The following is a 23,766-nucleotide window of genomic DNA, read 5'->3' as shown; positions in this document are numbered from 1 at the left end:
TATCACCTTGTGGAGCCATATGAGTGTTTTGAGAATCAACTGGTTCCTCTTGGACATCTTTGCTAAATAATAAATACGAAACCCGCCTACCCAATCGATATCTTCATTATGGCAACGATCTTCAAACTCATATTTTACGTTCCAGAGACCCATATTGAGGTCTGTAAAGCGGCCATTTTTGCTGCTGGAGCTGGTCGTTATCCAAACAGCTCCTATACAGAGTGCTGCTGGACGGCCTTAGGCACCGGCCAGTTTCGCCCAGTGGCCGGGGCGAATCCGCATATCGGACAACTAGATAAGCTTGAATCTGTCGCTGAAGTACGAGTTGAAGCGCCATGTGTGGGCCAAGATGTGACAAAGAAGGCCGTGGAAGCACTGAAGAAGTATGCATATCTGAAGATGCTAAACGTCGTCTTAGTACAGATTTTGGGTTCAAGTTGTCTAATGCGCCTCTATTTTACAGGGCTCACCCGTATGAGGAACCGGCATATGAAGTGTATAGGCTTGAAGATTTTTAAGCAGCAGATATTAAAGTCGATAATACATGAATTCTCATCGCCATTTCTCACTCATATTTAGTGATACTGATAACTCTGTACGACCTCTTATGTGATGCCTTGGAAAGCAACAAACGGGATAAGGATGTACAATTGATTGATGGAAAAATCACTAGACTATATTGAAGGCTTCTTTTTACATACACTGAGCCAGAAACCCTTCACTAATATTAATACAAGTTCTTAACCCCACTCCAATACGGCCTCTTTTCTCATGCTAATTGAGGAGATTCACTCAGGGTTGGCATATACCGTATAAAGCTCCCAGGCATTAGGTTCTGGTTTATCCAAACTTGTTATAAAACCGAGATTACCCGCGTTCCAGAACCAATCGGGATGCTCCTTGCTTTTGTATCTATTCGTTCCGCGCGCAAATTGAATGGCCATTCTGTGAAATCTCCATCGATTCCTGACACTCGGAAGGTCTTTTTTCACGCAGGTAAGCATATAACTCCGCCAGTCAATGTCCGCTTGCTTTGAGGACGTTGTGTCGGCAAGAATTTCCGAGACCCAGCTATTATCACTCCAATCTGCTGGTGTGAATGGCAACATCCACCCAAAGTTGCGTATGGCGCGTAAAAAGAAACTTTGTCGTTTATGAATGATTGCATCGTAGAACCAACGATCCACCTGGGCCAAAGAAAGAAGAGTTTGCGCAGCAATAATGGCAGAAGGAGCTTCGAATACTTCTTGAGAAGGGCTCTTTCCGTTGTCATCATGAATACTCTGCTGTTTCTCGTTTTCTTTGCTTTGCCGCAGCTCATCCTTTATGATATCTGCGGGTATTTCAACAATGTAATTGAGAATAATGTCAAATAATTCGTTGGTATCGAACACTTTCCGGTATCTCAACGTTGAGGCGGCCACTGTTCTTGTCTGTAGAGCTTTGGGAGTTGGGAGCCGAGTAGGCCTAGCCAGTAACCATTTTGTATCTTCCATACTCTCTGGATCGTACCATCTTGCTGGTGGAAGATCAGGAGGGCTGTTTGGCGGTGGCGAGTGGCGCCATAGAGCATATTCAAAACACTGCCCACTCCTTTCTTGCATATCATAGTAGTTGACACAATACAAAAGCCCATTCAGCTCGCCACCATATATCCGATAGCTCGAGGATTCTTTGTAGACCGACTCCCAGAGCTCACGGGGACTGATTTTGGTATGACGGCAAAGAAAAGAGAGGCACATGGGATGGATCAGGAGAAATGAGTCGGAGCCTATATGTAGCTTATCTTTTACACCACTGATGGCTACATCGCCATAAGATCCGACTGTGCTGCGGTAAAATGAATGAGCGAAAGACAGCACACAACTTTAAAGAATGAACACTCACCAGAGTGGAGTAACAAAGGTTTCGGGCCAGTTAGGCGTTACACCAACGCCCAGAGTCCAAGACTCGCCATCTCGATCCGATATGGTCACAATCTGATCCAGTGGTAGTGATGGAACTGGATATCCACGGTCATTAAACCACTCTCCATCTCCAGGCGGCCATTTGTCATCAGAGACGCCATCAGTTAAAAAGCGTAACCAGTCATGCCGTGCATTACCCAATGGACCAGAGCTGGTCGGTCGGTCAGTATGCATACATGGATGCAACTAGCCTTGAAGATGCGGGGTATGTCTTACCAGAAGCAGCAGAATGAGTCCCAGCAGCCCATTTCTCACCAATCTGCGGATTGAGTTGGGGGCCGGATTGCAATTGATGAAAGCAGTTCAGTCAGTTGATGAAGCACCCTGCTATATGGCTGGGACGCTGTGTTGTGTTGGGGCGGTGAGGTGGAACAAATAAATCATCGCGTCAGCTTACTGACGTACGTCACGCAAAAATAAGTTATTCCACATGTACAGTACATGAATTAATTATCTATACGGAGATTTGGTGGATGGCGCTAACCTATTCATTACATCTCTACGCTATCATTATGGAAGCACTGCACATATGGAACAGTTAAAACCAACTTCAGCCAACCGATTCTTATACCACGCAACCCCGATTCCAAATCATGGTAAATCATTATACCTGAAACGGCGTGCAGGTTCATTCAATATGAAAACTACACTTTTGTGGAGTTGAAATGAAGCTCTATCACCACCTCATCGCACTGGCGACATTATGAACCTCCAATCTCTACCAGCACGAAAACTCCTGATCAGTCAACACTATCATATATTCGTTACCTATCGAGAAATAAGTGAATGATTACTTCATATGTTCATCTGTATCCGCACACTGTAACCTGGCATTCTCTCGCACTTGCTATAGAACGAGTAGCTTCCGCATAAGCCTTCATCAAGTAGCCAAAGAGTGGCTTTATCTGGAATATTGATGTCGCTTGATACCCTAGATGAGCCCCTATCCTCTCATTAATGTATTATATAAGAATAATTATATATTATATATAGACTACTCTGCATTAGTTCGGTAGGCATCTTATGCCTAGTAGTTGAAGGATGGAGGAGTCAACATTGCCGACGTATCGGATTTGACAATCTCATTCGGTATTAGTTAGACATATTGTTACGTCAATGCCGCAGGAGCACATCAAGTTTTGTATCCACTTAATTTTAGCTGGCCACTTCTAAAATCCAGCGGAATTAAGTATGCTAGTAGTGTTATCCAGTAACAATTATGGAAAGCGCCATTTCATAGCATAGGAAGCTTAGATACCTAGGATTGGCAAAAAGACACAGTAACGTAAATGTATCTTGTTTCTATCACAAGGTTTTTTGGTATGCTCAGTGTTGTCAACTCTCAACTCTCCGAGCGGCGGGTTAATGTTACTAAAACTTCATTTCGTATTTCAAGCTCGCTATAATCTTTACGCTCTTCGATGGCTTAAATGCATTAATGAGATTAATCTCTCAAATAATTCTCATCCATTACGGCGAGTATATGACGATGACCATCTTCAAGCCCCCCGGGACTTCCTAGGTACGCGGTGATAAACAATTACGTTTGTCCCATCTTTAAGAGGCTCGTTGCGCGGCTCCAGCGTATATCCGCCTAACTTGGGGGCTGCCACCCACCAGATAGCCCAGTAGACAACAGACGCTGCCAAAATCGATATACCCACGATGGCATACAGCCAATATGGGAGACTAGTATCACCCTTTCCTCCTGGGGGTCTCAGGAATGGAGCTATAAGCTGGAATGCCTGCCCAAGCATGAAGAACGCTGCAACGGGCAGCCATACTTTGAATGGTCGTGGCGCTTTTGGTTCTGTCCAACGGAGATAAAATAGACCAGTGACTACGAGGAAGTTCATTACCGCTCCTGGGTAACCCTCTACATCGAGGATGAAGTTGTAGGCGTCTCCGAATGGTATAGCAACGATGACAATAAACGAAGGGATAAAATGCAGAATCAAACCGGCGGATGGGGAACCAAACGGCCATGATGAAGCCCAGAATCGTGGATAAGGGATAACACCTTCTTTCGCAAGCTCCTGGTTAACTCGGGACTGCGCAAAGGTTACTGTCAATACATTGCCGTACGCCGAGAGGGCTACAAGAACACTGGAAAATAGTTAGTGGACTAAGGTAGCAAAAAAGAGGACAAAGGAGTAGATGGTTCAAAACTGACCTAAGCGCCCTTTGAGCGGCAGTCCCGAATACCTTCTTCATAAAGAAAGAAGCGACGGTGGTTCCGCTTTTCGCAATTTCAGCGGGAGTTGCCGCAGAAAAGTACGCCACGTTCGCAAGGATATATAGAATTCCACATGTCGAGAGGCCCAGAGGACCAGCAATCTTGATGGTGCGAACGGGATCTTTCACCTCGTTAAGCACGTACATTGCATTAGACCATCTAAATAAACGTCCAAACGTTAGGTTTAGACTCTTCTAGCCACTGTTTCTCAAAAATAGAACTTACCCTGCGTATGAATTCAGTACTTTGAACAGTGCTGTTGCATATGGATTGCCGGACTTGGCAGACCCGGCAAACGAATCGTGAAAACTTGCGTGAGGGTCAGGTACTCGAGAAACACCTCCTCCAAGGACCACCCATCCTGTAATAACGATAAATAGGAGAAGAACGAGTTTCAAGACGGTAAAGAAGTTCATTCCGTGTACGCCAAGCTTCGGAACGAATGTATGAATCAGAGTTACGGAGATGATAACTCCAATCGCAATGCCACGTTCTGCCCATTCCGTGACTGTCCTGTTGGCTGCTACCAAAATATTTGATGCAAACACAATGCAGCCAGAAGCTGTCCCTCCAGTTAGACTTTATTCATTCGGTATCGTTGGTTCAGAGGGTTAGTTACCGGTGAAGCCAAGGGCAATCGCCTGGACCGCAAATATTGTGGTTATCAACATTTTTGGTCGACGATATGCTGCCTCTAGATATACCTTCTCGCCACCGCTCCGGGGAATCATGCAAGCAAACTCAAGCCAAACACAGAGCCCAGATACGGACAGCAAGAGTCCCAGCACCCACAGGAGCATCGAGGCACCCAAAGATCCGACGCCATTGACAATCGATGAGGGGGTTGAGAAAATTCCGGTACCAATAATTCGTCCGATACTGATTTCGCATTATTAGCTTTTGCCTAATATCTAAGAGGATAAAAGTAAAAATTCTCACATCAGAGAGGTCGTGCTGAAGATGCCCAGATGGCGACCTAGTCCTCCAGTGAGATATTGGTCGAACTGCAAACCCCCGACCTCTTCCTTGAATTCTGTCTCGGAGAACCTCGTTCCATTCTCGTTGGACCCGAATACTGCTTCGCTTTTCGAATGAGTTGGTGAATCGATGGCGGCCATCTTTGTTCTCGTGCTCGATGCGCCAGCTGAAGGGAGAGGAATGCGACTACGAACAAGAGAAAAAAGATTGTCGCGGTGCCCGTTTCATGATAAGCAAATATTCCCAACGTTATCATGCATATAGCGTCTCACGGACCTGCCGAGAAGGTGTGGTTGCACACCAACCGCGGTCAAATTGCGTGATTGCCAAAAAAGGCTGCCTGGGAAGACGAACGGTCACATTTTATGCGATTGTCCCACTCTTTCGAAAAACAACGCCGATATTATGGAGAATCTTTGTCGATAGAACGCAAGCGATAGATCTGGCTCTTCTTTACGACTAAGATAGAACAGGGTTGTTGGTTTGAACAGTTGCGTGAGAGTTGACAGCGAGCACATCATAAGGCCAAAGCTCGGGTCTAGAGTTGACGCGCCAATCAATATTAACAGAATCCTTGCTAATGGCATGCAGGATGGCCCAAGCTGGAGTGCGTTGGACATGATTGTACGTATGTAATACGCTAATATCCTACAGGTAGCCATCTGAATAGGGTATAATATACCGCATAGAACATTGAATACATGTATACTGACATGATCCCATCCAGAAAGGGAATGTTGCAACCGTCTCATTAGTCGACGACGGTTACCAGCGCAACTGTCAATCATGCCACCTAGCCTAGTACGGAACCTCATCCGTAACAGCTGCAGCAAACGTCAAAGCCATAAGCCAAGGCCGCTGCCAAGGCCACCGGTAGTTGGACAATGCAGGAACCAAGGCGCTATCCGGTATTTTATTCAGTCGCCATGAACTGCTTCTATGGAGACCAGCCTTTGCCGCCTAACCCTAGGGAGTTAGCGGACGATCTCGCTGTCTTTGGTAGCGAAAGTTGCGAAGCCAACCAAAGAAGGCCCAAGGTACATAATGGAGTCACGGGGTGACCAGTCTGAATTCGAGGGGTTGACGACGAATGCTCACGAAACGATCCTGTTTTCTTGCATTTTATAGTTCAATTATTGCTGAATACCGTCAGTTGCGTAAAGCCTACTCCGTACTACCCCTAGGTATTCCTTCTCCCAGCTCAGCTGCTCCAGCTAGCCTTTCACCCGAAATTTTACAATTTAGATTCCAAGTGCCCTGTTTACTTACTTCTGTTTAAGGTTAGTGTCTTTAGTATTCTGCCCTGTTTTTCATTACCTTTATGTCTTCGCTTGTGATCTTTCTGTGCTGTCTTATAACTATGATGAGGTCTATAGTGGAAACTTCCCTAATGCTACATCTTTGGTTTAACAAACAAGTTACTTACTTGAGCCATGGTGATTAGTCTCTTTTTCATCGCAGTTATGCCTCCAAGTATCTAGATATTTCACCCGTCTCGTCGATCAACGCTTCTCCAGATACAATAAATCCCTCTGAATATTGAAAATCAGTCTCAAAAAGGATCGCGATCGTAGCAGGATCGCGAGCGAAGCAGCACCAGGAATGGTCAATGCTGCACATCTCGCAAAACGATCATCATCCATTGTCATCAGAATTCCAATACCAAGGCCTTTGTCACTTAATTACAGGTGATTCCTACGGGCAAATTTGTCATCGTGGGCGCTTAATTCGTCTTTATGTTGTTCTTATGAGACTGTATGCACCAATATTGTTTAAGAATCACGTTAGTTAACCAGTACCATGGGCTGCCTATCAAATTAGCTGCAGCTGGCTTCGGGAGAGATTCCAATGGGGTCGTATCAGGAGCTCTGATCCGGGTTAATTGCCCGTGGCAAATGCTGAGTGACATCTAGATAACATCGTCACAATAAACCACCCTAATGATGAAATAACAGCAAAGGTTCTGGATACATATAGATCAGGAGATCTGGGATGTGAGAATTCGCGGCTGTGATATGTATGAGCGTGCTATATATGACATGCATGGTCGGCATTGTTGAAGATCTGGTGCCATTGAGTTCTATTTTGTGATTGGAGATGATCGCACCTATGGAAGATGTTGTTAAGAGCTCTATCTTATTTATGTTGAAACTCCCGATAACTGTCGATTGCCGAGCTGTCGGCAGTGCCCTTTGCGGGGCCGGCAAATACAGTCCGGCACTTCCAAGAACACTCAATATATCTATCAATTACCATAATAGCATAAGATTCAATCACTGGAGATTGCTTGGTAGTAATATAAGCCGCCATTCTATATCGTAGTATTACCGGGACCATGTACAGGACGTGACAAAATTGTCGCGATTTCTCAAATGCTTGGCTCTTATTAGAATGACATGCGGGGGTCAAGTAGGCCGAAACAATTATCCCATCGCAACCATTATTTCAGACATAAGAATGTCGTGCTTCCTATCCTACGTAATAATCGCCTTCCTCCTTCTACGTGACCAAGCCGAGGCTTCCAATAATATTCTTCACCTCTCGAAAGTAGCGTCACTGACGCCCTGTGATGACAGCAATCGGTGGCTTAAATCTCTGCAACTCCACATATTAGAGCGACCGTGACACATCGTGATCGGCTTTATAAACTCCGAAGTCGGATATACGGAATACACCTACCACTTTATTTGAAAGATCAATTTAAGCCTAGCATCTCCGCGGAGGGAAAGCAGATTTGATGGCTAAAAGGCTTTGTGAATCCAGGTTTCTTCGTGGTACATGGCTAGCTGCGACTAATTTCTGAGTCATGATTCGAGGTGCATGTTAGCAGTGCTGCGGAACTGTCCTCATTTCAATCCTATAAATACTCTCATCATCTAGCACTTAAGCAAACCTGTTTTAACCCCAATTCGAATTTACAGTTGCACTCGCCATTGCTACTCATTTGAAAATTGGGCAATATGTCAACATTAACAGAGACGGTGGTTGATTCGGCCTCGTCTCATGGCCATTTCTCCCAAGACGACATCGCTTTGACTCAACGTAATAGACACGCGACATCTGGAGCAGAAGAAGAATCGGCAATCTCGCCCGCCGAACCTATCGCAGCCCAAACTTCTTCGAACCGGTATGCTTCTTGGTAGTCAGCTTGTCTATACGGTTTCGGTTACGACAATCCCTCCCTCTGCGCTGAAAGTCTGTCCCTAATTCTTTGAATAGACAAACCATCATTATCACTATAGCTTCTTTTACGATTGTCTTCACTTGCTGTGGGATTAATTTTGCTTTCGGTGTCTTCCAAGCAGTTTATGAGACCCTTTCGCAACAACCCGATACCCCCTTTACCGGAGCATCGCCTGCAGAGGTTGACCTCATCGGCACGATGTCCATCTCTCTTATGACCATAGGAGCTCCATTTGTTGTTGCATGGGCGAAGCGCTTCTCGCCCAAGTCAATCTCTCTCATCGGCTCAACCACCTTCTCTGCTGCGCTTATTCTAGCAAGTTTCGGGAAATCTCTGTGGCATTTCGAAGTCACCCAGGGAGTACTTCTAGGGCTCGGCACTAGCCTAAGTTACATGGTAGCCGTAACGATTGCACCGACTTGGTTCACCACTCGTCGAGGACTTGGACTTGGGATAATCACCTCCGGCACTGGTATTGGGGGTCTCGTGTGGGCGCCAGCACTGAAAGCGGCTGTTGACTCTATGGGCTATCGAAATGCTTTGCGTCTCGCTGGAGGCATCTCCTTTGGACTCAATATAATAGCCAGTTCCGCCATGGCATGGGAGCCTGAGGCGAAAGCTCGAATCGACATGGAGAATAGTGCAAGAACCAGCCGCATAGATGGCATTCTGAAGGTGCCCATTATCGATTGGCGCATCGCTCGCACGCGCAAGTTTGCTGCCCAAGCACTAGGGTCCATCTTTCAATCTGCGGTTTATTATCTACCAATCTTCTTCTTCGCCACCTATGCAAGGACTCTAGGATACAGCGACACAGCAGGCGCAAACTTCATTGCAATATCCAATATGTGCAATGCCGTCGGGAAGATTGCCATTGGCTACGCCGCCGATCATATGGGGCGATTAAATGCCTTGGTGGTTACGACGATGATTAGTGCCATCGTGACCGTTAGCTTCTGGGTGCCTTCGACCCTATCCGGCGATGCGGCTACTTCACAGGGCCTGTTCATTGCATTCACGGTTTTATACGGCATTTTTGCAAGCGCCTACGTCGCCCTGTTCCCTGCAAGTTTGGTGGAACTGTTTGGAGTCCACAACTTCGCCTCGGTCAATGGTGTTCTGTACATGGTGAGGGGCTTGGCTTCCCTTGTTGGCACTCCAGTTGGAGGTGTCTTGATCCGCAGTCATTCTTCAGGCAATCCATCCAGGTCGTACGAAGGTATGGCGCTGCTCACTAGTGTCCTCCTCGTCGCCGCATCCTTCTCGGTCATGTGGGTAAGGGTGGAAGCGATGATAGGCGTGGATGGGAAACTTGTTAAGAAGTGGAAAATGTAAGAAGTATTCAGGTTGTGAGATCATGTGTGATGCTCACATTTTCCGGTTGTTCCGGAATCCAAAAGTGAGCCACGTGGTTCCAGGGCAACAGTTGTTGATCCTGCTGTCAATGCAAGGTGGATATTGCGGGCTTCACCAGCTAAGAAACTGATGAATAGACGTCGAAGAGCCTCATGACAAGATAGATTGGTGCAATGGGGCAAAAAATGGCCTCAGATGGATACATTGTGGAATTGGAGTTACGACGGCGATCTTTTTTCGGGCAAATGTCATGCATATGTGCCAATGTCCTCTAAGAAAATGTGTACCTCAATATTACAACACCGATAGTGGTCAAAATAACATAGGTACATATAATGATTTGAACTCTCGCTTTCGCATTAAGGTTGCGTAATCATGTAGGCACCATTATCTTCTCTGGCACCTACATAGCCGTCAAGTGCCATATTATCTACTGATGGCGGCACCCATAGACCAGACCTTGGTATACGCGCACTGCTGACAACATGAGCCGTAGATGTATGGCCACGGTAAAGAGCTCCGAAATTACTCGTACATGAACATCACATGGAAAGTGACGCGAGACTACATTACTATTTCAACTACGACTTAAAGGGGCCTGTTTCTATGAGATCATCTTGGTTTACAAGTTTCGGATTAGCCTGCTGCATCACCGTGTAGTAAGCTCATGAGGGTACGCCCGATCGCGCTGCAATAATTGATTCAAGATTAATGATGATGAATTGATTGATCGAAATATTTACAATTAGATTTTATTGTTTAACATACTAGGTACATACAAATAATGTACATACGTATATGCGAGTGTACCTATCAGCAAGTGCCGCCGTGTCATCCAGCCATGCCGAGAGCCCTTCTTGTGGCGTTTGAGCCCAGAGCTGGTTTGGGTTCTGAGGTGGCAATTCGATTTGCACATGCAAGATAACACCACGTCACAGCGATTTGCTAAACGCATGTAAGACTTCCGGAGCTTTTGTTAGTGGCGGATCTACCGGATGGGCAAGCTCTCATTCACGGAAGCAGCCGGCAGCTGAGCTGCTGGACTGCCTATACGTAGACAACATTTCCTCTCTTCGCTCCGCCTTAACAGTCGTCATAAAATGCTTCGCCTAATAGCAAGATATCAAGACGACTGAACCTTGTGGCTGATTCTCTCCGTTTGGGCACCCGAGTGAATCCAACATGCTGCTCAGTCGTACCCGATCAAACGCGGCCGGCCACATTGCCATCGACGACGGTTTGACCAAAGACGTGACGTCAGGAAATGTCGGAGCAGATGGAAGATTCGAGCTGTGCTTTCATCAAGATGCCGGGAGCCTGGCGACGTGGTGTAAGAACCTCCAAGAATCGTCGAAACGAGTGCAGACTGGCCCTTGCTCTACTCCTATATGTGGGAGACGCAAATCGACTGGCGGTTTCTGCCCGCCGCTGAATATCGCAATACACATCGTTGGCTCTCGCGGCGATGTTCAACCTTTTATTCCAATCGCCCAGATTCTCTCTAAACCACCCTACGGTCATCGAGTACGCATCTGTACGCATCCCGCCTTCAAAGACTTTGTCGAGTCCCAGGGTATCGAGTTCTTCAGCATTGGCGGCGACCCCGAGGCGTTGATGTCCTACATGGTGAGGAATCCAGGCTTGGTTCCCAGCCGGAAAAGTGTCAAAGCAGGTGACATTGGAAAGAGAAGGGACGAGATGTGGGAGATTATCAATCGTGCTTGGCGAAGCTGCATCGAGGCTGGTGATGGAATGGGAGAGCCAATCAAAGCGACAGATGTAGAGAATGTTGAGGACCTCTTTCTTGCAGACGCCATCATCGCCAATCCGCCCTCCCTTGCACACATCCATTGCGCTGAAAAACTAGGAATTCCATTGCATATGGTCTTCACAATGCCGTTTTCTCCCACTACTGCCTTTCCGCACCCTCTGGCTTCGATGAACTACAGCGGCACGGATCCCAAAACAGCCAACTACCTTTCCTTTATCATGATGGAGTTGCTGATGTGGCAAGGGTTTGTTTACACTCTCCGTCTGTGTCTAGCAACGACGTCATCTGCTAACCCTGTTTCCTGTCATTTTTAGTCTTGGGGATTTGGTCAACAAATTCCGCCGCCAGAAACTCGGGCTCGATACTATCAGCATCATGTGGGGATTCCAACTATTATCCAGACTCCGCGTGCCTTATACCTACCTCTGGCCCGAGTCTCTGATCCCAAAGCCACCCGACTGGGGCTCGCATATTGAAGTTGCTGGATATTCGTTCTTGAAGCTTGCGAGTTCATACACCCCTCCGCCGGAATTGACAGCTTTCCTAGAAAAAGGGCCAAAGCCTATATATATTGGGTTTGGATCAATTGTGGTCGAAAACCCGGACGCTCTTTCTGACCTCATTTTTGAAGCTGTCAAGATTGCGGGCGTTCGTGCCATCATCAGCAGCGGATGGAGTCGTGTAGGGTCCAAGTGTAATGTACCAGAAGAGATATTCCTGATTGACAACTGTCCGCATGACTGGCTCTTCCAACACGTCTCGGCAGTAGTTCATCATGGAGGTGCTGGTACCACTGCTGCAGGCATCGCAGCCGGTCGACCCACCGTCATTGTCCCATTTTTTGGTGATCAGCCCTTCTGGGGGCAGATGATTGCCCGCTCTGGAGCTGGACCTGATCCAGTGCCATTCAAAGACTTAACGGCGGAAGTCTTGGCCGAGAGCATATCGTTTGCATTGATGCCCAGCGTTCAAGAAGCTGCACAATTAATGGCGGAAGATATTGCTGAAGAGAATGGTGCTGAAGACATGGCAAAGAGCTTCCAAGACCGCATTGGATTAGACCAATTTGAGTGTGAGATATGCCCAGGTCGGCTGGCCACGCATCGACATAAGAAAACAGGGACCCGCCTAAGTGGCTTTGCTGTTTGTTGCCTTGTTGATCGGGGACTTATACAGCCTCCAGAGCTCGAGATCATACGACGCAAGAACTGGTACGTCGATGAAGGCGTTGAACATCCCCTCGTTGGATTTACAGCCGCGTTCACCGATCCCATGGTGGATGTTGCTACAGCAACTTTCGATTACTCTCATGCTTTGAGGAATAGGCCTCAGCATACAAAACATGAGGATAGAAGGCAATCATGGATAGATCCCTGGGGCGACAAGATTGGGAATGGTTCGGTAGCGAGTAACGGAACCTCGCCAAGCCGTCGAATCAATCCCACCACCTTCACCAGGAGAGAGATGGAACTATACGCCCAGAAAGTGGCAAGGAAGTCGTTAAAGACAAACAATGCTGACGTTGACACCCTGATCCGACAGCCATCCTTGTACGATAAGCAAAAGGCTGCCTGGCATGCCCGAGAAAGAGGCCGAAATGGCCACTTATTCTATCTGACACGGGCAACGGGTCGATATGCCGCTGAGCTCACCAAAGTTGGTCTGAAAGTTCCCGTGGCCTTTTTTTACAACATTGCAAATGGATTTCACAATTATCCCTCGTGTGGCTACGCAGGAGTTGAGGTTCGGCGTCGAGACCAGATTATCGATTTTGAAACCGGCATTGTGGCTGCCGGAAAGGAGTTTACCCTTGGGATATGGGAGGCGTTTAGTGGAGTGGTTATTTTTCCCTATCAAAGTGTCCATGAGGAAGGTGCTAAAGGAATCGGAAAAGGCGTATGGCGTGGCTCAAAAGGTTTCTTTTCTAATCTCGGTGCTTGTGAGTTTTTCCCTTGTTCCTTGTCCAACATACAACGAGTGCTTTCCCAACCCAATTGGCTAAAGAGATTCTGATCATTTTGTAGCTGCCTTCGGACTGCCAGGTTATACACTCAAGGGAGTGGAAAAAGAACTGCAAAAGCATCACATCACCAAATATAAGGCCGAGATCATTCTGATTAGGCTACGCCAGGGGATTGAAGCCTTCCGCAGGTCCTCTCAGCAGGAGAGGGATAAAGTTATTGGGTGTTGGAAGGCCCACAACTGCCCCAAAAAGCAGTCTTGAATAGTTTTCCCTTGGGAGGACAATGAGCCAAATCGATCCGTTACGGGCGGAAGAGTCACCGTGGTGTTGCGGGATGTCCCGCCTACTCTAACGGACTTTTGGCTGGTTCCGGACTCTGTTTTTGACCCGATTGCCATGCTGTATATCTATAAGAAGGTATCTTAGCATCTCCACCAAAAGTTTCTCGGCGCGGCCGCTATTCACAGTCCGGTCCGATTCAAGACGGACTACCATTACCTACAACTAAAACGTCTCAACTGCACATTGCATTTCATTATGGCTTCGGAGTTGCATTACATTTCAGTTGTTATTATTGGGTCTATTCGGAATTCCACTATCCTTGATAAATGTTACATACTTGGCGCTACAAGATACCAAACAGCAATTGACTCTCTTTTCTTCCGAAAAATTAAAGCATCTGACGTAATAACCATAATATGGTTTTCTTAAATCGCCATGGGTATTCAACAAACATGTAGCAAGTAATTGGAAAATGCAGTCTCAAATACCTAAGTAACTGTGTAGATTACATGCCTAGTTTCACCGATTAACTTCATGCACCGATTTTATCGTGTACAATGGATTGAGTCAGACAGTATGCTTTGAGGCCCTCAATTCCTAGCTCACTGCCAATTCCACTATGCTTGTGTCCTCTAAAAACAGCATCCACTTGAAGCTCCGCATGAGTGTTGATCCAAACCATTCCAGCCTGTAATTGGACTGCCATTCTTTCAGCCTGGACCGCATCGCGCGACCAAACTGAGGCTCCCAGCCCACCGGCAGATTTATTCGCGCGCTTGATAACATCTTCTTCCGTGTCCCATTTGAGAACGGGGAGTATCGGTCCTGAGAGTATAGTAAGCGAAAAGAATGAACCGATATGGCCAAGTGCGGATATTGCATACCAAAAGGTTCTTCAACGACAACCCGGGAATCTTCGGGTGGATTATCAACAACGAGAGGATTCATGAAGTAGCCGTTACCACTTGGAAAGGCATTCTTCGAGTCTCCGGCTGCAATAGTAAGCTTATCATGTTCAATTGAAGCCACAAAGGCCCTGAGTCGTTCATATTGCATTTCATTCTGAATCGGTCCCAGATTTGTTAACTCATTCATGCCATTTCCTACTATAAGGGATTTCGTAGCCTCTAGCAGCTCTACCATGAACTGATCGTAGATAGAAGAGTGACCATAGAGCCTTTCAATAGAGATGCAGACCTGTAAATAGTTAGAAAATGAGCTAGTAGCCTGTTTAGATAAAACGATCCGTGACTATGTACCTGACCGCTATTAGTGAACGCCTTCATGGCAGCCTTCGCTGCAACTTTAGGGATATCAATATCTGAGCAAATAATTGCTGGATCGTTGCCACCCCTACAATTTCATCAGTTTGCCGCAGAGATGAAACTTCGTAAGGACAGCTGAGACATACAGTTCAAGTGTAACTTTCTTCAAAGATGGTGCAGCGCTCTGTGACACTCTTATTCCAGTTGCAGTTGAGCCAGTAAAAGAAATCTTGGCTACATCGGGATTTTCAGTGAGCAAAGGACCCAAACTACCATCTCCGCTCAAGACTTGCACAACGCCTGGAGGGAAAAATTGCTGAGCAAGTTCAATCATTTTGATGTCACAATAGGGGGTGAATGGACTTGTTGCCTATTAGCTTCACTAAAATATCCTTTACACAAGCAGTACTTACGATGGCTTCAGGATAATTGTACAGCCTGATACCAAAGCCGGACCCATCTTGAAGGTTACTAAATATTGAGTAAGTACCTAACCCTAATTCAATTGTCATAACCCCTTACAAATTGTCATAGGAACTGGATATTGTATATTGTCAGCTCAAAACGAACATTGTCATCACTCTAGAATAGACATGCAATTCCACGGGACGATGCCGACGCATACGCCAACAGGTACGTAACGTGTGACTACTCGGCGGTGTTCGGTATCTTCAATCACTCGTTCCGGAAGATCCATCTTTGCAAACCCTTTCAAGAATGTGGCTGCAGCATGAGCTTCTCCTATCGCAAAGCTCAACTTTATGTTGGCAGCTGAAAGTCAGTTACAACTCGCTGCCCAATGGTATACATACAGGCTTTCCCTGTTCTGTTGTCAACATTTGACCGAACTGATCAGCAAGAGCAATCACAGCATCAGCATATTGCATAACTCTCTGCTTGCGCTCCTCCATGGGCGTCGCAGCCCAGCCTGTAGCAGCGCTTTTAGCCGCGTCGATGGCTCTATTCACATCTCTGTGCGTGCTGATAGGCACTGGAGGCAGCTTTTCCAACGTTGCTGGATTAATGCCGTGACGGGTTTCAGCAGTAGCCTCCAGCTTGCCGTCAATGACATTGTAAAATGATTCAAAGTTGATGGGTGACATCTTGGTATAGCCAAGTTTGACTTTATTCACAATCTGCGATGATAGAATCTATGGAAGTACCCTTCCTTCATATATATTCTTAACTTCCCTTTCTTCATTTCATTGCTTATATTTGTCTGTGATATTCGATCCACGTAACATGAATTTTGTATCGAGCTTATTCTTACAAATGCAAAAGTAGAACTTGACGAAGCAAACGGCTCAACATGAGTTCCGGCTCCGAACTTCCTGTATGGAGCGAATGGGGAATGTGGGGCAAGCGGTTGATCCCGTACAATTCATGGGAGCGTGAATTTGCTGCGGCTGGAGTTAAAGTCAATGTCCGGATGGATTACGTTGTGTCTGTATGATGGATTACGTTGAGTCTGTAATACTGCTTCATAATCATCTATTTAGCGGTATTTTTCGTTATGGATAGGTAGATATAAAAATTGCTTTTCCATTCAGTCAAGGAAAGCTCAGCGAAAACTAGGAAATAATCGATTGACTCACACTTGTATTTGGAAGTGCATATCTGCACATCGTCAGCGAAAATGGTAGAACCATTACAAGGTCTAACCAACAGGGCGATAATTTACTCTGCTCCCGGAGAATCTTTAGAAACTGCAGTTGTTAGTCTTCCTGTTCAGCAGCCTGCTGAGGGAGAGGTTCTCGTTAAGCTGTCAGTATCTCAAATGCATTCATATTCACTCCGTCCCTTGGCTAATTGAGCAAGATATTACTCCGGCGTCTGTCATACTGATGTATCGTTTTGCATGAATGCACTTCCCGGTCTTCAGGTTCCAACTCCTAAAGGTAAACTCACAGCGTATATGATGTCTCGCGATCTATTAATTGAGACAAACACGATTAGGACAAATCGGCGGTCATGAAGGTGCCCAAATTGCCAGGTTTATCTTGCCAATGTTCAGCTAACCGATGAAAATGAAAAGGCGTCGGAACCGTCATTGCTCATGGCCCAGGAGTTACATCGCCACCGATAGGCTCTCACGTCGGCATCAAATACGTCGCCGATGCTTGTCTGACTTGCGGTATGTTCTTTCTTTCCTTGAATTGGACGGACCGTACATATTGACGCTTTCACAAGATAACTGTATTGAGGGCGCTGAAGCATCTTGCTTGAATCTAAAAATTTCCGGATATTTGACCCCGGGAACTTTTCAGCAATATTGTATTGCTACAGCAAGATATGTGACACCAATTCCAGATAATTTAGATCTAGCGGCAGCAGCACCTCTGATGTGTGGAGGCGTCACGGTTTACACGGCATTAAGAAAAGCTGGACTTCGGCCTGGTGATTGGGTTGCCATCTTTGGTGCTGGTGGAGGGCTAGGGCATCTTGGAATTCAATATGCGAAAGCAATGGGTGGCCGAGTCATCGCGTTAGATGTTGGCTCGAAGAAAGACTTCTGCTTCAGTCAAGCCGCAGATGAATTTATTGACGTCACTCAATTCGACGTGGATGAAGATGTTGCCGCCAAGATCAAGTTGCTTAGCAATGGCGGCGTTCGTACTTCTCTGCAGTGCACATCAAGCAGCAAGGCGTATACTCAAGCCTTTTCATCTTTATGTTTCAGAGGGACGTTGGTATGCATCGGAGTCCCTCAAAATCCTCTCTCGTTTGCTCCAAACCTCTCAGCTATGGTTGGGCAAGAACTAAGGATTATTTGTAAGAAATTTCCATCATTTACCCACATGGATAGGTATAACGCGCTAACAATGCATAGCTGCCAAAACCGGCAACAGAGTCGATGTCAAAGAGTGCCTTAGTCTTGCAGCAAGAGGTTTCATCAAATGTCATTACCAGATACGAAAAATGAACGAATTGACAAATGTAAGTAAAGTATATATTCCAATATTGAGCAAGTCGTAATTCTTATTATAGGTGTTTAAGGATATGCAGGCGGGCTTGATTGAGGGCAGAGTTATCCTCGACTTGGAGGGAGTGTAGCGGGTTTCGGCTGCAACATAGTTTTTTTTTTTGTTTTTTTTTTTCAAATCTTCCAAAGAATATCATGACATACTCCTATGATCGGTTGAACTTGTGCGCGAGAAAGCAGCTGCTTAGCGTGAAAGAGCCCCTATCTGCATCTGTATAATGATATGTATCTCATCCATATGAGTACACTGGCGATGCAGGGTAAATGGTTTTAGGTAAGGCGGGTTTCGTGGCGCGAGCTGGCATCTCAGGCCACATAACTTCGCACTGTTTTGAATAGGAAAATTCCGGACAAACACCCATGTCAATCGCCATACTATCTATGTAGCTAACGAGCAACGCGGTGCCATTAGCTCACCGCGAGATTTGCTGTATGAGTTCGGAGCAAATTGCCAGAGCACCTTTGGAGTGGACCCTTGCCGAGGTAAAACAACTCCCCGTGGGGCCGTTTTCACCCTGTCGATCTGCCTATATACGGAGTACGGTAGCACAAGAGCAGGGAGTTTAAGAATAAAGTTCTTAGTATTGAGGTATATTAGCTCAAGAAATATCGTCAGCCATAACAATGAACCTAGCACATCCCCTTTTCGACACTATTTCGGCACTGTTGTCATACCGATATTCGCTCTTCAAAACGCCCACTGTGGAGTGGTTCAATTTTCGTGTGCCGCTATTGTTTTCGGATGCTCAAGTTTGCGCTGTTGGATGTGGACAGCAAGACATTTCTACTTTTTCTGTTTCCATTATCGCTCTAATGAGGTGTCAGGGTTCTATGTTTGACACCCATTACAAATCGCAGCCATGGCTTTGCCACGCTTCTAGGCAAATCCCCACGGACTTCGATCTCGAAGCGGCTGGGGCTGACGAACTCGCTGTGAAAGTCCATGGAGCCAACTAGTACTACAATGCTACGAACGAGCTACTGCGGACGGGATGGTGTGGCGTCGAGTTGTATCCACACAATTGATCGAGGAAGAAAGACCACGAAAAAAAGACGGTTCCCCGGAGTCTAGAAGGCATTCTTCAAGCCACAACTTCGTAACATGGGGTCGGAATGATCGGGGTCGCGTTAGCTGGCGGGTTTATGCCGCGAGGCTGTTTCACAACCCTTCCGACGGAAGGAACTCCGCGAGCAGATGGAGCGCTAGGCAGCACAGTCCTAGCAACTATTGGGTGGAATGCCATTCTGATAGTCTGACTTATGAAGCGTCTGGGGTGCTAATACGAACTCGAAAGACTAGGTAAGTGTTGGAAACATTACAAAGCATCAAACTTAAACCCCAAGCCTGACTTCAATTGTCTCTTGAGCCTTTGCAAAAACAGTATTATGTAGCTTGTGCTGGGGATGAGACGCGGCAGAAGCCTATCTATGCGTGCTTACTGTACAACCACGCCGGTCTTCTGCTATTGAAACGGCTTTTTGAGCCAGATCAGGCAAACTTGTCCTGATTCGTCTAGATTGGGTCAGCAGTTGTTTAACTGTTAGCTTAACAAGACGTTAGCTCATCTTGATATTGGCCATTTAATATCATCATCCTAAGCCTTTGAACGCTAATTCGGAGCCAGCGGGAAGTTGCGGAGTATAATGGAGTTTGTCCAAGTCCCGAGATCCGCGTATTGCGGGGAGGGAAACTGGAGAGAAAAACTCCCTTCGTTTTCTGGGGAACAAGTGGATTGGAACTTAAGGTCACCCTCGCTAGTTCAGTGATGACGAACAATAGTTAGTAAGAATAGGGCGGCGATCCACGTGGCGGACATTTTCTTCTGCTCTCACTGTTCTTTTCTTCATGTCAGCAACGGTTCCTTTTCTGTTTTCTTCTTTATTCCCACTACCCCATACCACTGTTGGTTCATATTCAGCAGCTCGCACATCACGATGCCGCGACGACGCGCAAGCAAGGCCTGCCTCCACTGCCGGCAGAGAAAAGTCCGGTGCGACGTGACGCTTCGCGGAGTTCCCTGTTTGAATTGCCAGCTCGACCATCAACTGTGCGCAGTCCAGGAGCGCAAATCAAAACGGTATGCTAGCTTCGGCCATTTTTATTATTGCTAAAGGGAGCAAGAGTTGGCTGACCATTGAGACAACCGAAGATCGCTGTCAGACTCAAAACTCTCTGGTCACCGCGAGGGCGGGTCCGTGTCCGAAGGCATATCGACGAGATTGGTAGATGAGAACCCATCTGGCATAGACAGTATAGATCAATGGGCCAGACGACTGAGTGGGTTTGCACCACTTAACCTGAAGGGATTATCAATCAACGCTTTCGACGTCCGACAAGATGACAGCAGAGCAAATGAAAGCACATGCATCAATCTAGAAGGATTTTCGCCCAAGACAGCAAACACAATCTCAAATCTACACAAAAGTAGCCAAGCAAGAGAGCGAGAGAGGGCGAATACATATAATGCATTCGCGGAGCAGACTCCGCCGTCCATCAACAACATAGGATACAACAGCCATGACACTCTTCCATTCATCAAACCCCCCGAATTAGGCCACCTTTCCGCCCTAGATATTAGGTTTATGCAGCTCAATGGATGCTTTGACCTTCCACCTATGCCGATTCTCAACGAATTTGTTCGAATGTACTTCCTTCACGTCCACCCCATCGTGCCACTAATCGAAGAGGGAACATTTTGGGATTCATTCTCGTGTACCAACGGAGAGAAGATCTCGCTCCTTGTGTTCCAAGCAATGATATTTGCCGCCTGTGCTGTGAGCCCAGATTCCAAATATCTCCCATTTTAGGGCAATCTAACATTATCACAACAGTTCATTCCGGGAGCCATCGCAGAAGCAACGGGATTTGACTGTCCCCGATCAGCCACAGCAGCATTCTACAAAAAGGCAAAGGTTTGAATCCCCGGTTGTGCAACAGAGTCCCCTCAACAAATTAAAATGACTTTTAAAAAATAACAATTTCCACGAAACAGATTTTATACGATTTCGAAATCGAGTCAGATCACATCTCTCTCGGCCAGGCCGCGTTACTATTCACCTTCTGGCCGGCAGGACTGAGGCCGGGGCCTTCAAAGTCAAACAGCGTGTGGCTAAGCACGGCCATTCGACACGCAAAATCTCTTCGAGCGCATCATCTGACGTCCGGCCGAATCAAGCAGACTGCGATCCCAGCGCAGACGAGAATATCTCTTCGCCGCCTCTGGTGGTGCTGTTATATCCGCGATCGCATCCTTGCTCTTGGTCTCCGTAGAACGCTGCGGATCCAGGAAAAATATCCACCGCTAGTCCTGGAAGACTTTGAGAACGAGATTCACCGCTCCCGAGTCTACAATACTGAGTCAAAGCGACGATTCTTCGACATCTTTTTACAGATATCAAAGCTATGTGTTGTCGTAACGGATCTGCTTCGCATCTGCTCTACCTCTGAAGACGGACTCGAAAGCGAGACAAGCATAGCGGATCATCATAATGCGATGGCAAATTGCACGGCTCAGCTGCAGGAATGGTATGATGGGGCCAGACAGCAGTTCCCGGACGATGCAGACCAGCCAGGGATCCGGCCGCATTTCCTCATCATCCAGACTAACCTGATGTTTACGTATTATTTGTAAGTGCCGGTATCACATCCATCGTATCACTCGCTAGAGTTAGACGAGTGCTGACAGCACCTCAATATAGCGCCGCGAAACTGGCAATCTTCCACCAAGAGATATTTTATGCGGTTCGCGACTCAGAAAATGAAAGCGAAAGCGAAAACGTGAACGCGAACGCGAACGGGGAGGGACCGTGTCTGGCATTATTAGCTGGCAAAAGTGACAAAGTTCGCGATGCTGTCGATAACATCATTAAACATCTCACAAATCCAGTGCGGCTAGGGTTGGCACAATACCTGCCCGTCAGCGTGTAAGATTTCCCTCACTCCATTGGGCTGCCTGCATCTGCTCACTGCTAACTCGTTCTGGCTGCCAAGGGTTGCATTTGTCGCCATGCCTTTGATGGTGCAAATTGTCAACGCAAAGATCATGGCCCGAGGTGTTACAAACCCACGAGCTGCCACGCATCGGCAGCAGCTTCATTCCCTAATCGGGCTGATCAAGCAATGCCACCAGCGGCTTGATGGAATCGATGCGGTCTGCATGACAATTCGTCGACTGACAGACCAGGCCCAGGTTCGCTTCATGTCCGGAAATGCATCTCAGATAACAGAGTGTATCGATCTCATTGACCACAAGCCGGTCGAGTACCTGCGATTATTCTTGAACCTGGACCTGAATTTAAGCAACGCGACGATGATAGACAATATCCAATTCGTAGAATTGAGAGAGGAGCTTCTCCGGACTAAGAAGGCTGCCTCAGTAGTTGATGCTCCCACTCCAACTGCAAACACAGAACCACCGAAGCCAGCTTGCGCGCCGCCAGCAGAGCCTTTCCTGGTATCTCCACCACAAGATACATGGGATGTGAATATTCCGGAGCCCAAGGCGGAGGCTTTAGTCGAGATGGACGACTCACTATTAGACATTGACGAGCTGTTAGGCGGAGATGGCGCATTAGGCACCGACCCATCTTTCGCTCTAGAACCTTTGTCTTTTATGAACCAACAGATGGAATGGGAGATGGATGCATGGCTGTTAGGAGAGACCTAACAAGGCAAAAAGACCGTCGGTTTCCGCTCTTGGCTGACATGTGAGAATTTTTTTTCGAGACGGCCTGGCATGTATCGTTTCGGCGAGTGAAAAAAGGGTGTACGGAGTAGAAAGGGAAAATTTTTGAAAATAGCATCGCGCTAAGCTGATGGCCATTGATCTTGTTCTGCCAATTATTGCAGTCTATTTCATAATGAGAAATAGCTCGCCCCTAAGTGACAGACAGCAAATTCGATTTTGTGCCGAATTGCCTGATAATATCCCTAAAAATTTCTTTCACCGTGATCAGGTTCAAGTAAGCTAAAGGTCAAATGTGCCGTAGACTGCCCACGAATCATGCCACCCTTGCAAGATGGGGTGTTTGCATTTAGCCGGACCTTTCACCGAGGATGCAGTGAAAACGTGGATATTTACAATCGCAGGGGACTACATGAGGCAGCCCGGATATCCTGTCCGGACCAGATGACTCTGAGGGCGTTTTAGCGGCTGATCCCGTATTGGATACTCCAGGCCTTCTCCATACTGCCGGTTAATATAGCCGCCTCGTGGATAGTTGGAGTGAGCACCAGATCCCTGGAGAGACAAGGCTTCCCCATTCGCAGAGTGTGGGTTTGTGGGGAAATAATGCCGTTTGGAGCATGTTATTCGCCTCACCAGACAGCTTGGGCTCCACTGCTGGGGAAGTGCGAATCGTGATACTTATTAGGAGGAATCAATGCGCGTAACTCCGTGAATTTGTCTCGCGTATTTATCCCTCCGCTAGACACTCAGCTGTTTGAACCCATGTCTGGCGTGGGAGAAGGAAAAATAGAAAAAGAAAAAAAAGAAAGAAAGAATGACCTGCGGCTGCTGTGTCAACATCTCATAACTAATTTTGTTCCTCGTCGAGGAGACTCCAATCCCTCCTCCTGGGGCTAATCTGGGGCAACGCCACTCACGTCGCGGCGGCCACTAAAATCGGACCGGTAACAATCTCCTCACACTCTTCTTCGATCCTTTGGGACTGGAGCCCCTGTCAGTTGGCCGGTACCCCAAGCTCGGGTGAGCCACTCGTGAGCTACGGAAGATTTAAAGACTGAGGATATTTAGGCTAAATGGGTAGAGCGCTCCTTGC

At 46.9% G+C, this 23,766-nt stretch overlaps 8 protein-coding genes across 8 annotated transcripts; 5 read left to right on the top strand and 3 right to left on the bottom strand.

Annotated features, from left to right (window-relative positions):
* Positions 1–10: 10 nt before the first annotated feature.
* On the top strand, positions 11–558 carry TRIVIDRAFT_88538 (uncharacterized protein; the record flags this gene model as incomplete). Its single annotated transcript, XM_014096082.1, has 2 exons — positions 11–383; positions 464–558. 2 exons carry the CDS (start codon positions 109–111, stop codon positions 516–518), a joined length of 330 nt encoding a protein of 109 aa, XP_013951557.1.
* Positions 559–788: 230 nt separating this feature from the next.
* TRIVIDRAFT_195298 (uncharacterized protein) lies at positions 789–1,742 on the bottom strand (the record flags this gene model as incomplete). The annotated part of the gene is made up of 2 exons (XM_014096081.1): positions 789–1,257; positions 1,312–1,742. 2 exons carry the CDS (start codon positions 1,740–1,742, stop codon positions 789–791), a joined length of 900 nt encoding a protein of 299 aa, XP_013951556.1.
* A 1,724-nt stretch (positions 1,743–3,466) lies between these two features.
* On the bottom strand, positions 3,467–5,363 carry TRIVIDRAFT_183616 (uncharacterized protein; the record flags this gene model as incomplete). The annotated part of the gene is made up of 5 exons (XM_014096080.1): positions 3,467–4,073; positions 4,141–4,362; positions 4,429–4,765; positions 4,823–5,082; positions 5,143–5,363. 5 exons carry the CDS (start codon positions 5,319–5,321, stop codon positions 3,467–3,469), a joined length of 1,605 nt encoding a protein of 534 aa, XP_013951555.1.
* A 2,778-nt stretch (positions 5,364–8,141) lies between these two features.
* TRIVIDRAFT_66296 (uncharacterized protein) lies at positions 8,142–9,700 on the top strand (the record flags this gene model as incomplete). The annotated part of the gene is made up of 2 exons (XM_014096079.1): positions 8,142–8,223; positions 8,424–9,700. 2 exons carry the CDS (start codon positions 8,142–8,144, stop codon positions 9,698–9,700), a joined length of 1,359 nt encoding a protein of 452 aa, XP_013951554.1.
* Positions 9,701–10,903: 1,203 nt separating this feature from the next.
* TRIVIDRAFT_66295 (glycosyltransferase family 1 protein) lies at positions 10,904–13,716 on the top strand (the record flags this gene model as incomplete). Its single annotated transcript, XM_014096078.1, has 3 exons — positions 10,904–11,736; positions 11,807–13,431; positions 13,517–13,716. The coding sequence occupies 3 exons, from the start codon at positions 10,904–10,906 to the stop codon at positions 13,714–13,716; spliced, it is 2,658 nt and encodes an 885-aa protein (XP_013951553.1).
* A 553-nt stretch (positions 13,717–14,269) lies between these two features.
* On the bottom strand, positions 14,270–16,105 carry TRIVIDRAFT_42540 (uncharacterized protein; the record flags this gene model as incomplete). The annotated part of the gene is made up of 7 exons (XM_014096077.1): positions 14,270–14,562; positions 14,622–14,934; positions 14,997–15,090; positions 15,149–15,364; positions 15,416–15,474; positions 15,583–15,759; positions 15,815–16,105. The coding sequence occupies 7 exons, from the start codon at positions 16,103–16,105 to the stop codon at positions 14,270–14,272; spliced, it is 1,443 nt and encodes a 480-aa protein (XP_013951552.1).
* A 533-nt stretch (positions 16,106–16,638) lies between these two features.
* Positions 16,639–18,056, top strand: TRIVIDRAFT_42191 (uncharacterized protein; the record flags this gene model as incomplete). Its single annotated transcript, XM_014096076.1, has 7 exons — positions 16,639–16,766; positions 16,821–16,900; positions 16,959–16,979; positions 17,038–17,136; positions 17,193–17,774; positions 17,833–17,939; positions 17,991–18,056. 7 exons carry the CDS (start codon positions 16,639–16,641, stop codon positions 18,054–18,056), a joined length of 1,083 nt encoding a protein of 360 aa, XP_013951551.1.
* Positions 18,057–19,920: 1,864 nt separating this feature from the next.
* TRIVIDRAFT_66292 (uncharacterized protein) lies at positions 19,921–22,652 on the top strand (the record flags this gene model as incomplete). The annotated part of the gene is made up of 6 exons (XM_014096075.1): positions 19,921–20,063; positions 20,136–20,760; positions 20,818–20,898; positions 20,979–21,613; positions 21,685–21,909; positions 21,977–22,652. 6 exons carry the CDS (start codon positions 19,921–19,923, stop codon positions 22,650–22,652), a joined length of 2,385 nt encoding a protein of 794 aa, XP_013951550.1.
* Between the last annotated feature and the right edge of the window lie 1,114 nt (positions 22,653–23,766).

The sequence above is a fragment of the Trichoderma virens genome (assembly GCF_000170995.1).
Source record: "Trichoderma virens Gv29-8 chromosome Unknown TRIVIscaffold_89, whole genome shotgun sequence".
In the NCBI taxonomy this organism is placed as follows: Eukaryota; Fungi; Ascomycota; class Sordariomycetes; order Hypocreales; family Hypocreaceae; genus Trichoderma; species Trichoderma virens.
Note: the sequence above shows the minus strand (reverse complement) of the source record. Positions and strands in the feature narration are given on the sequence as shown.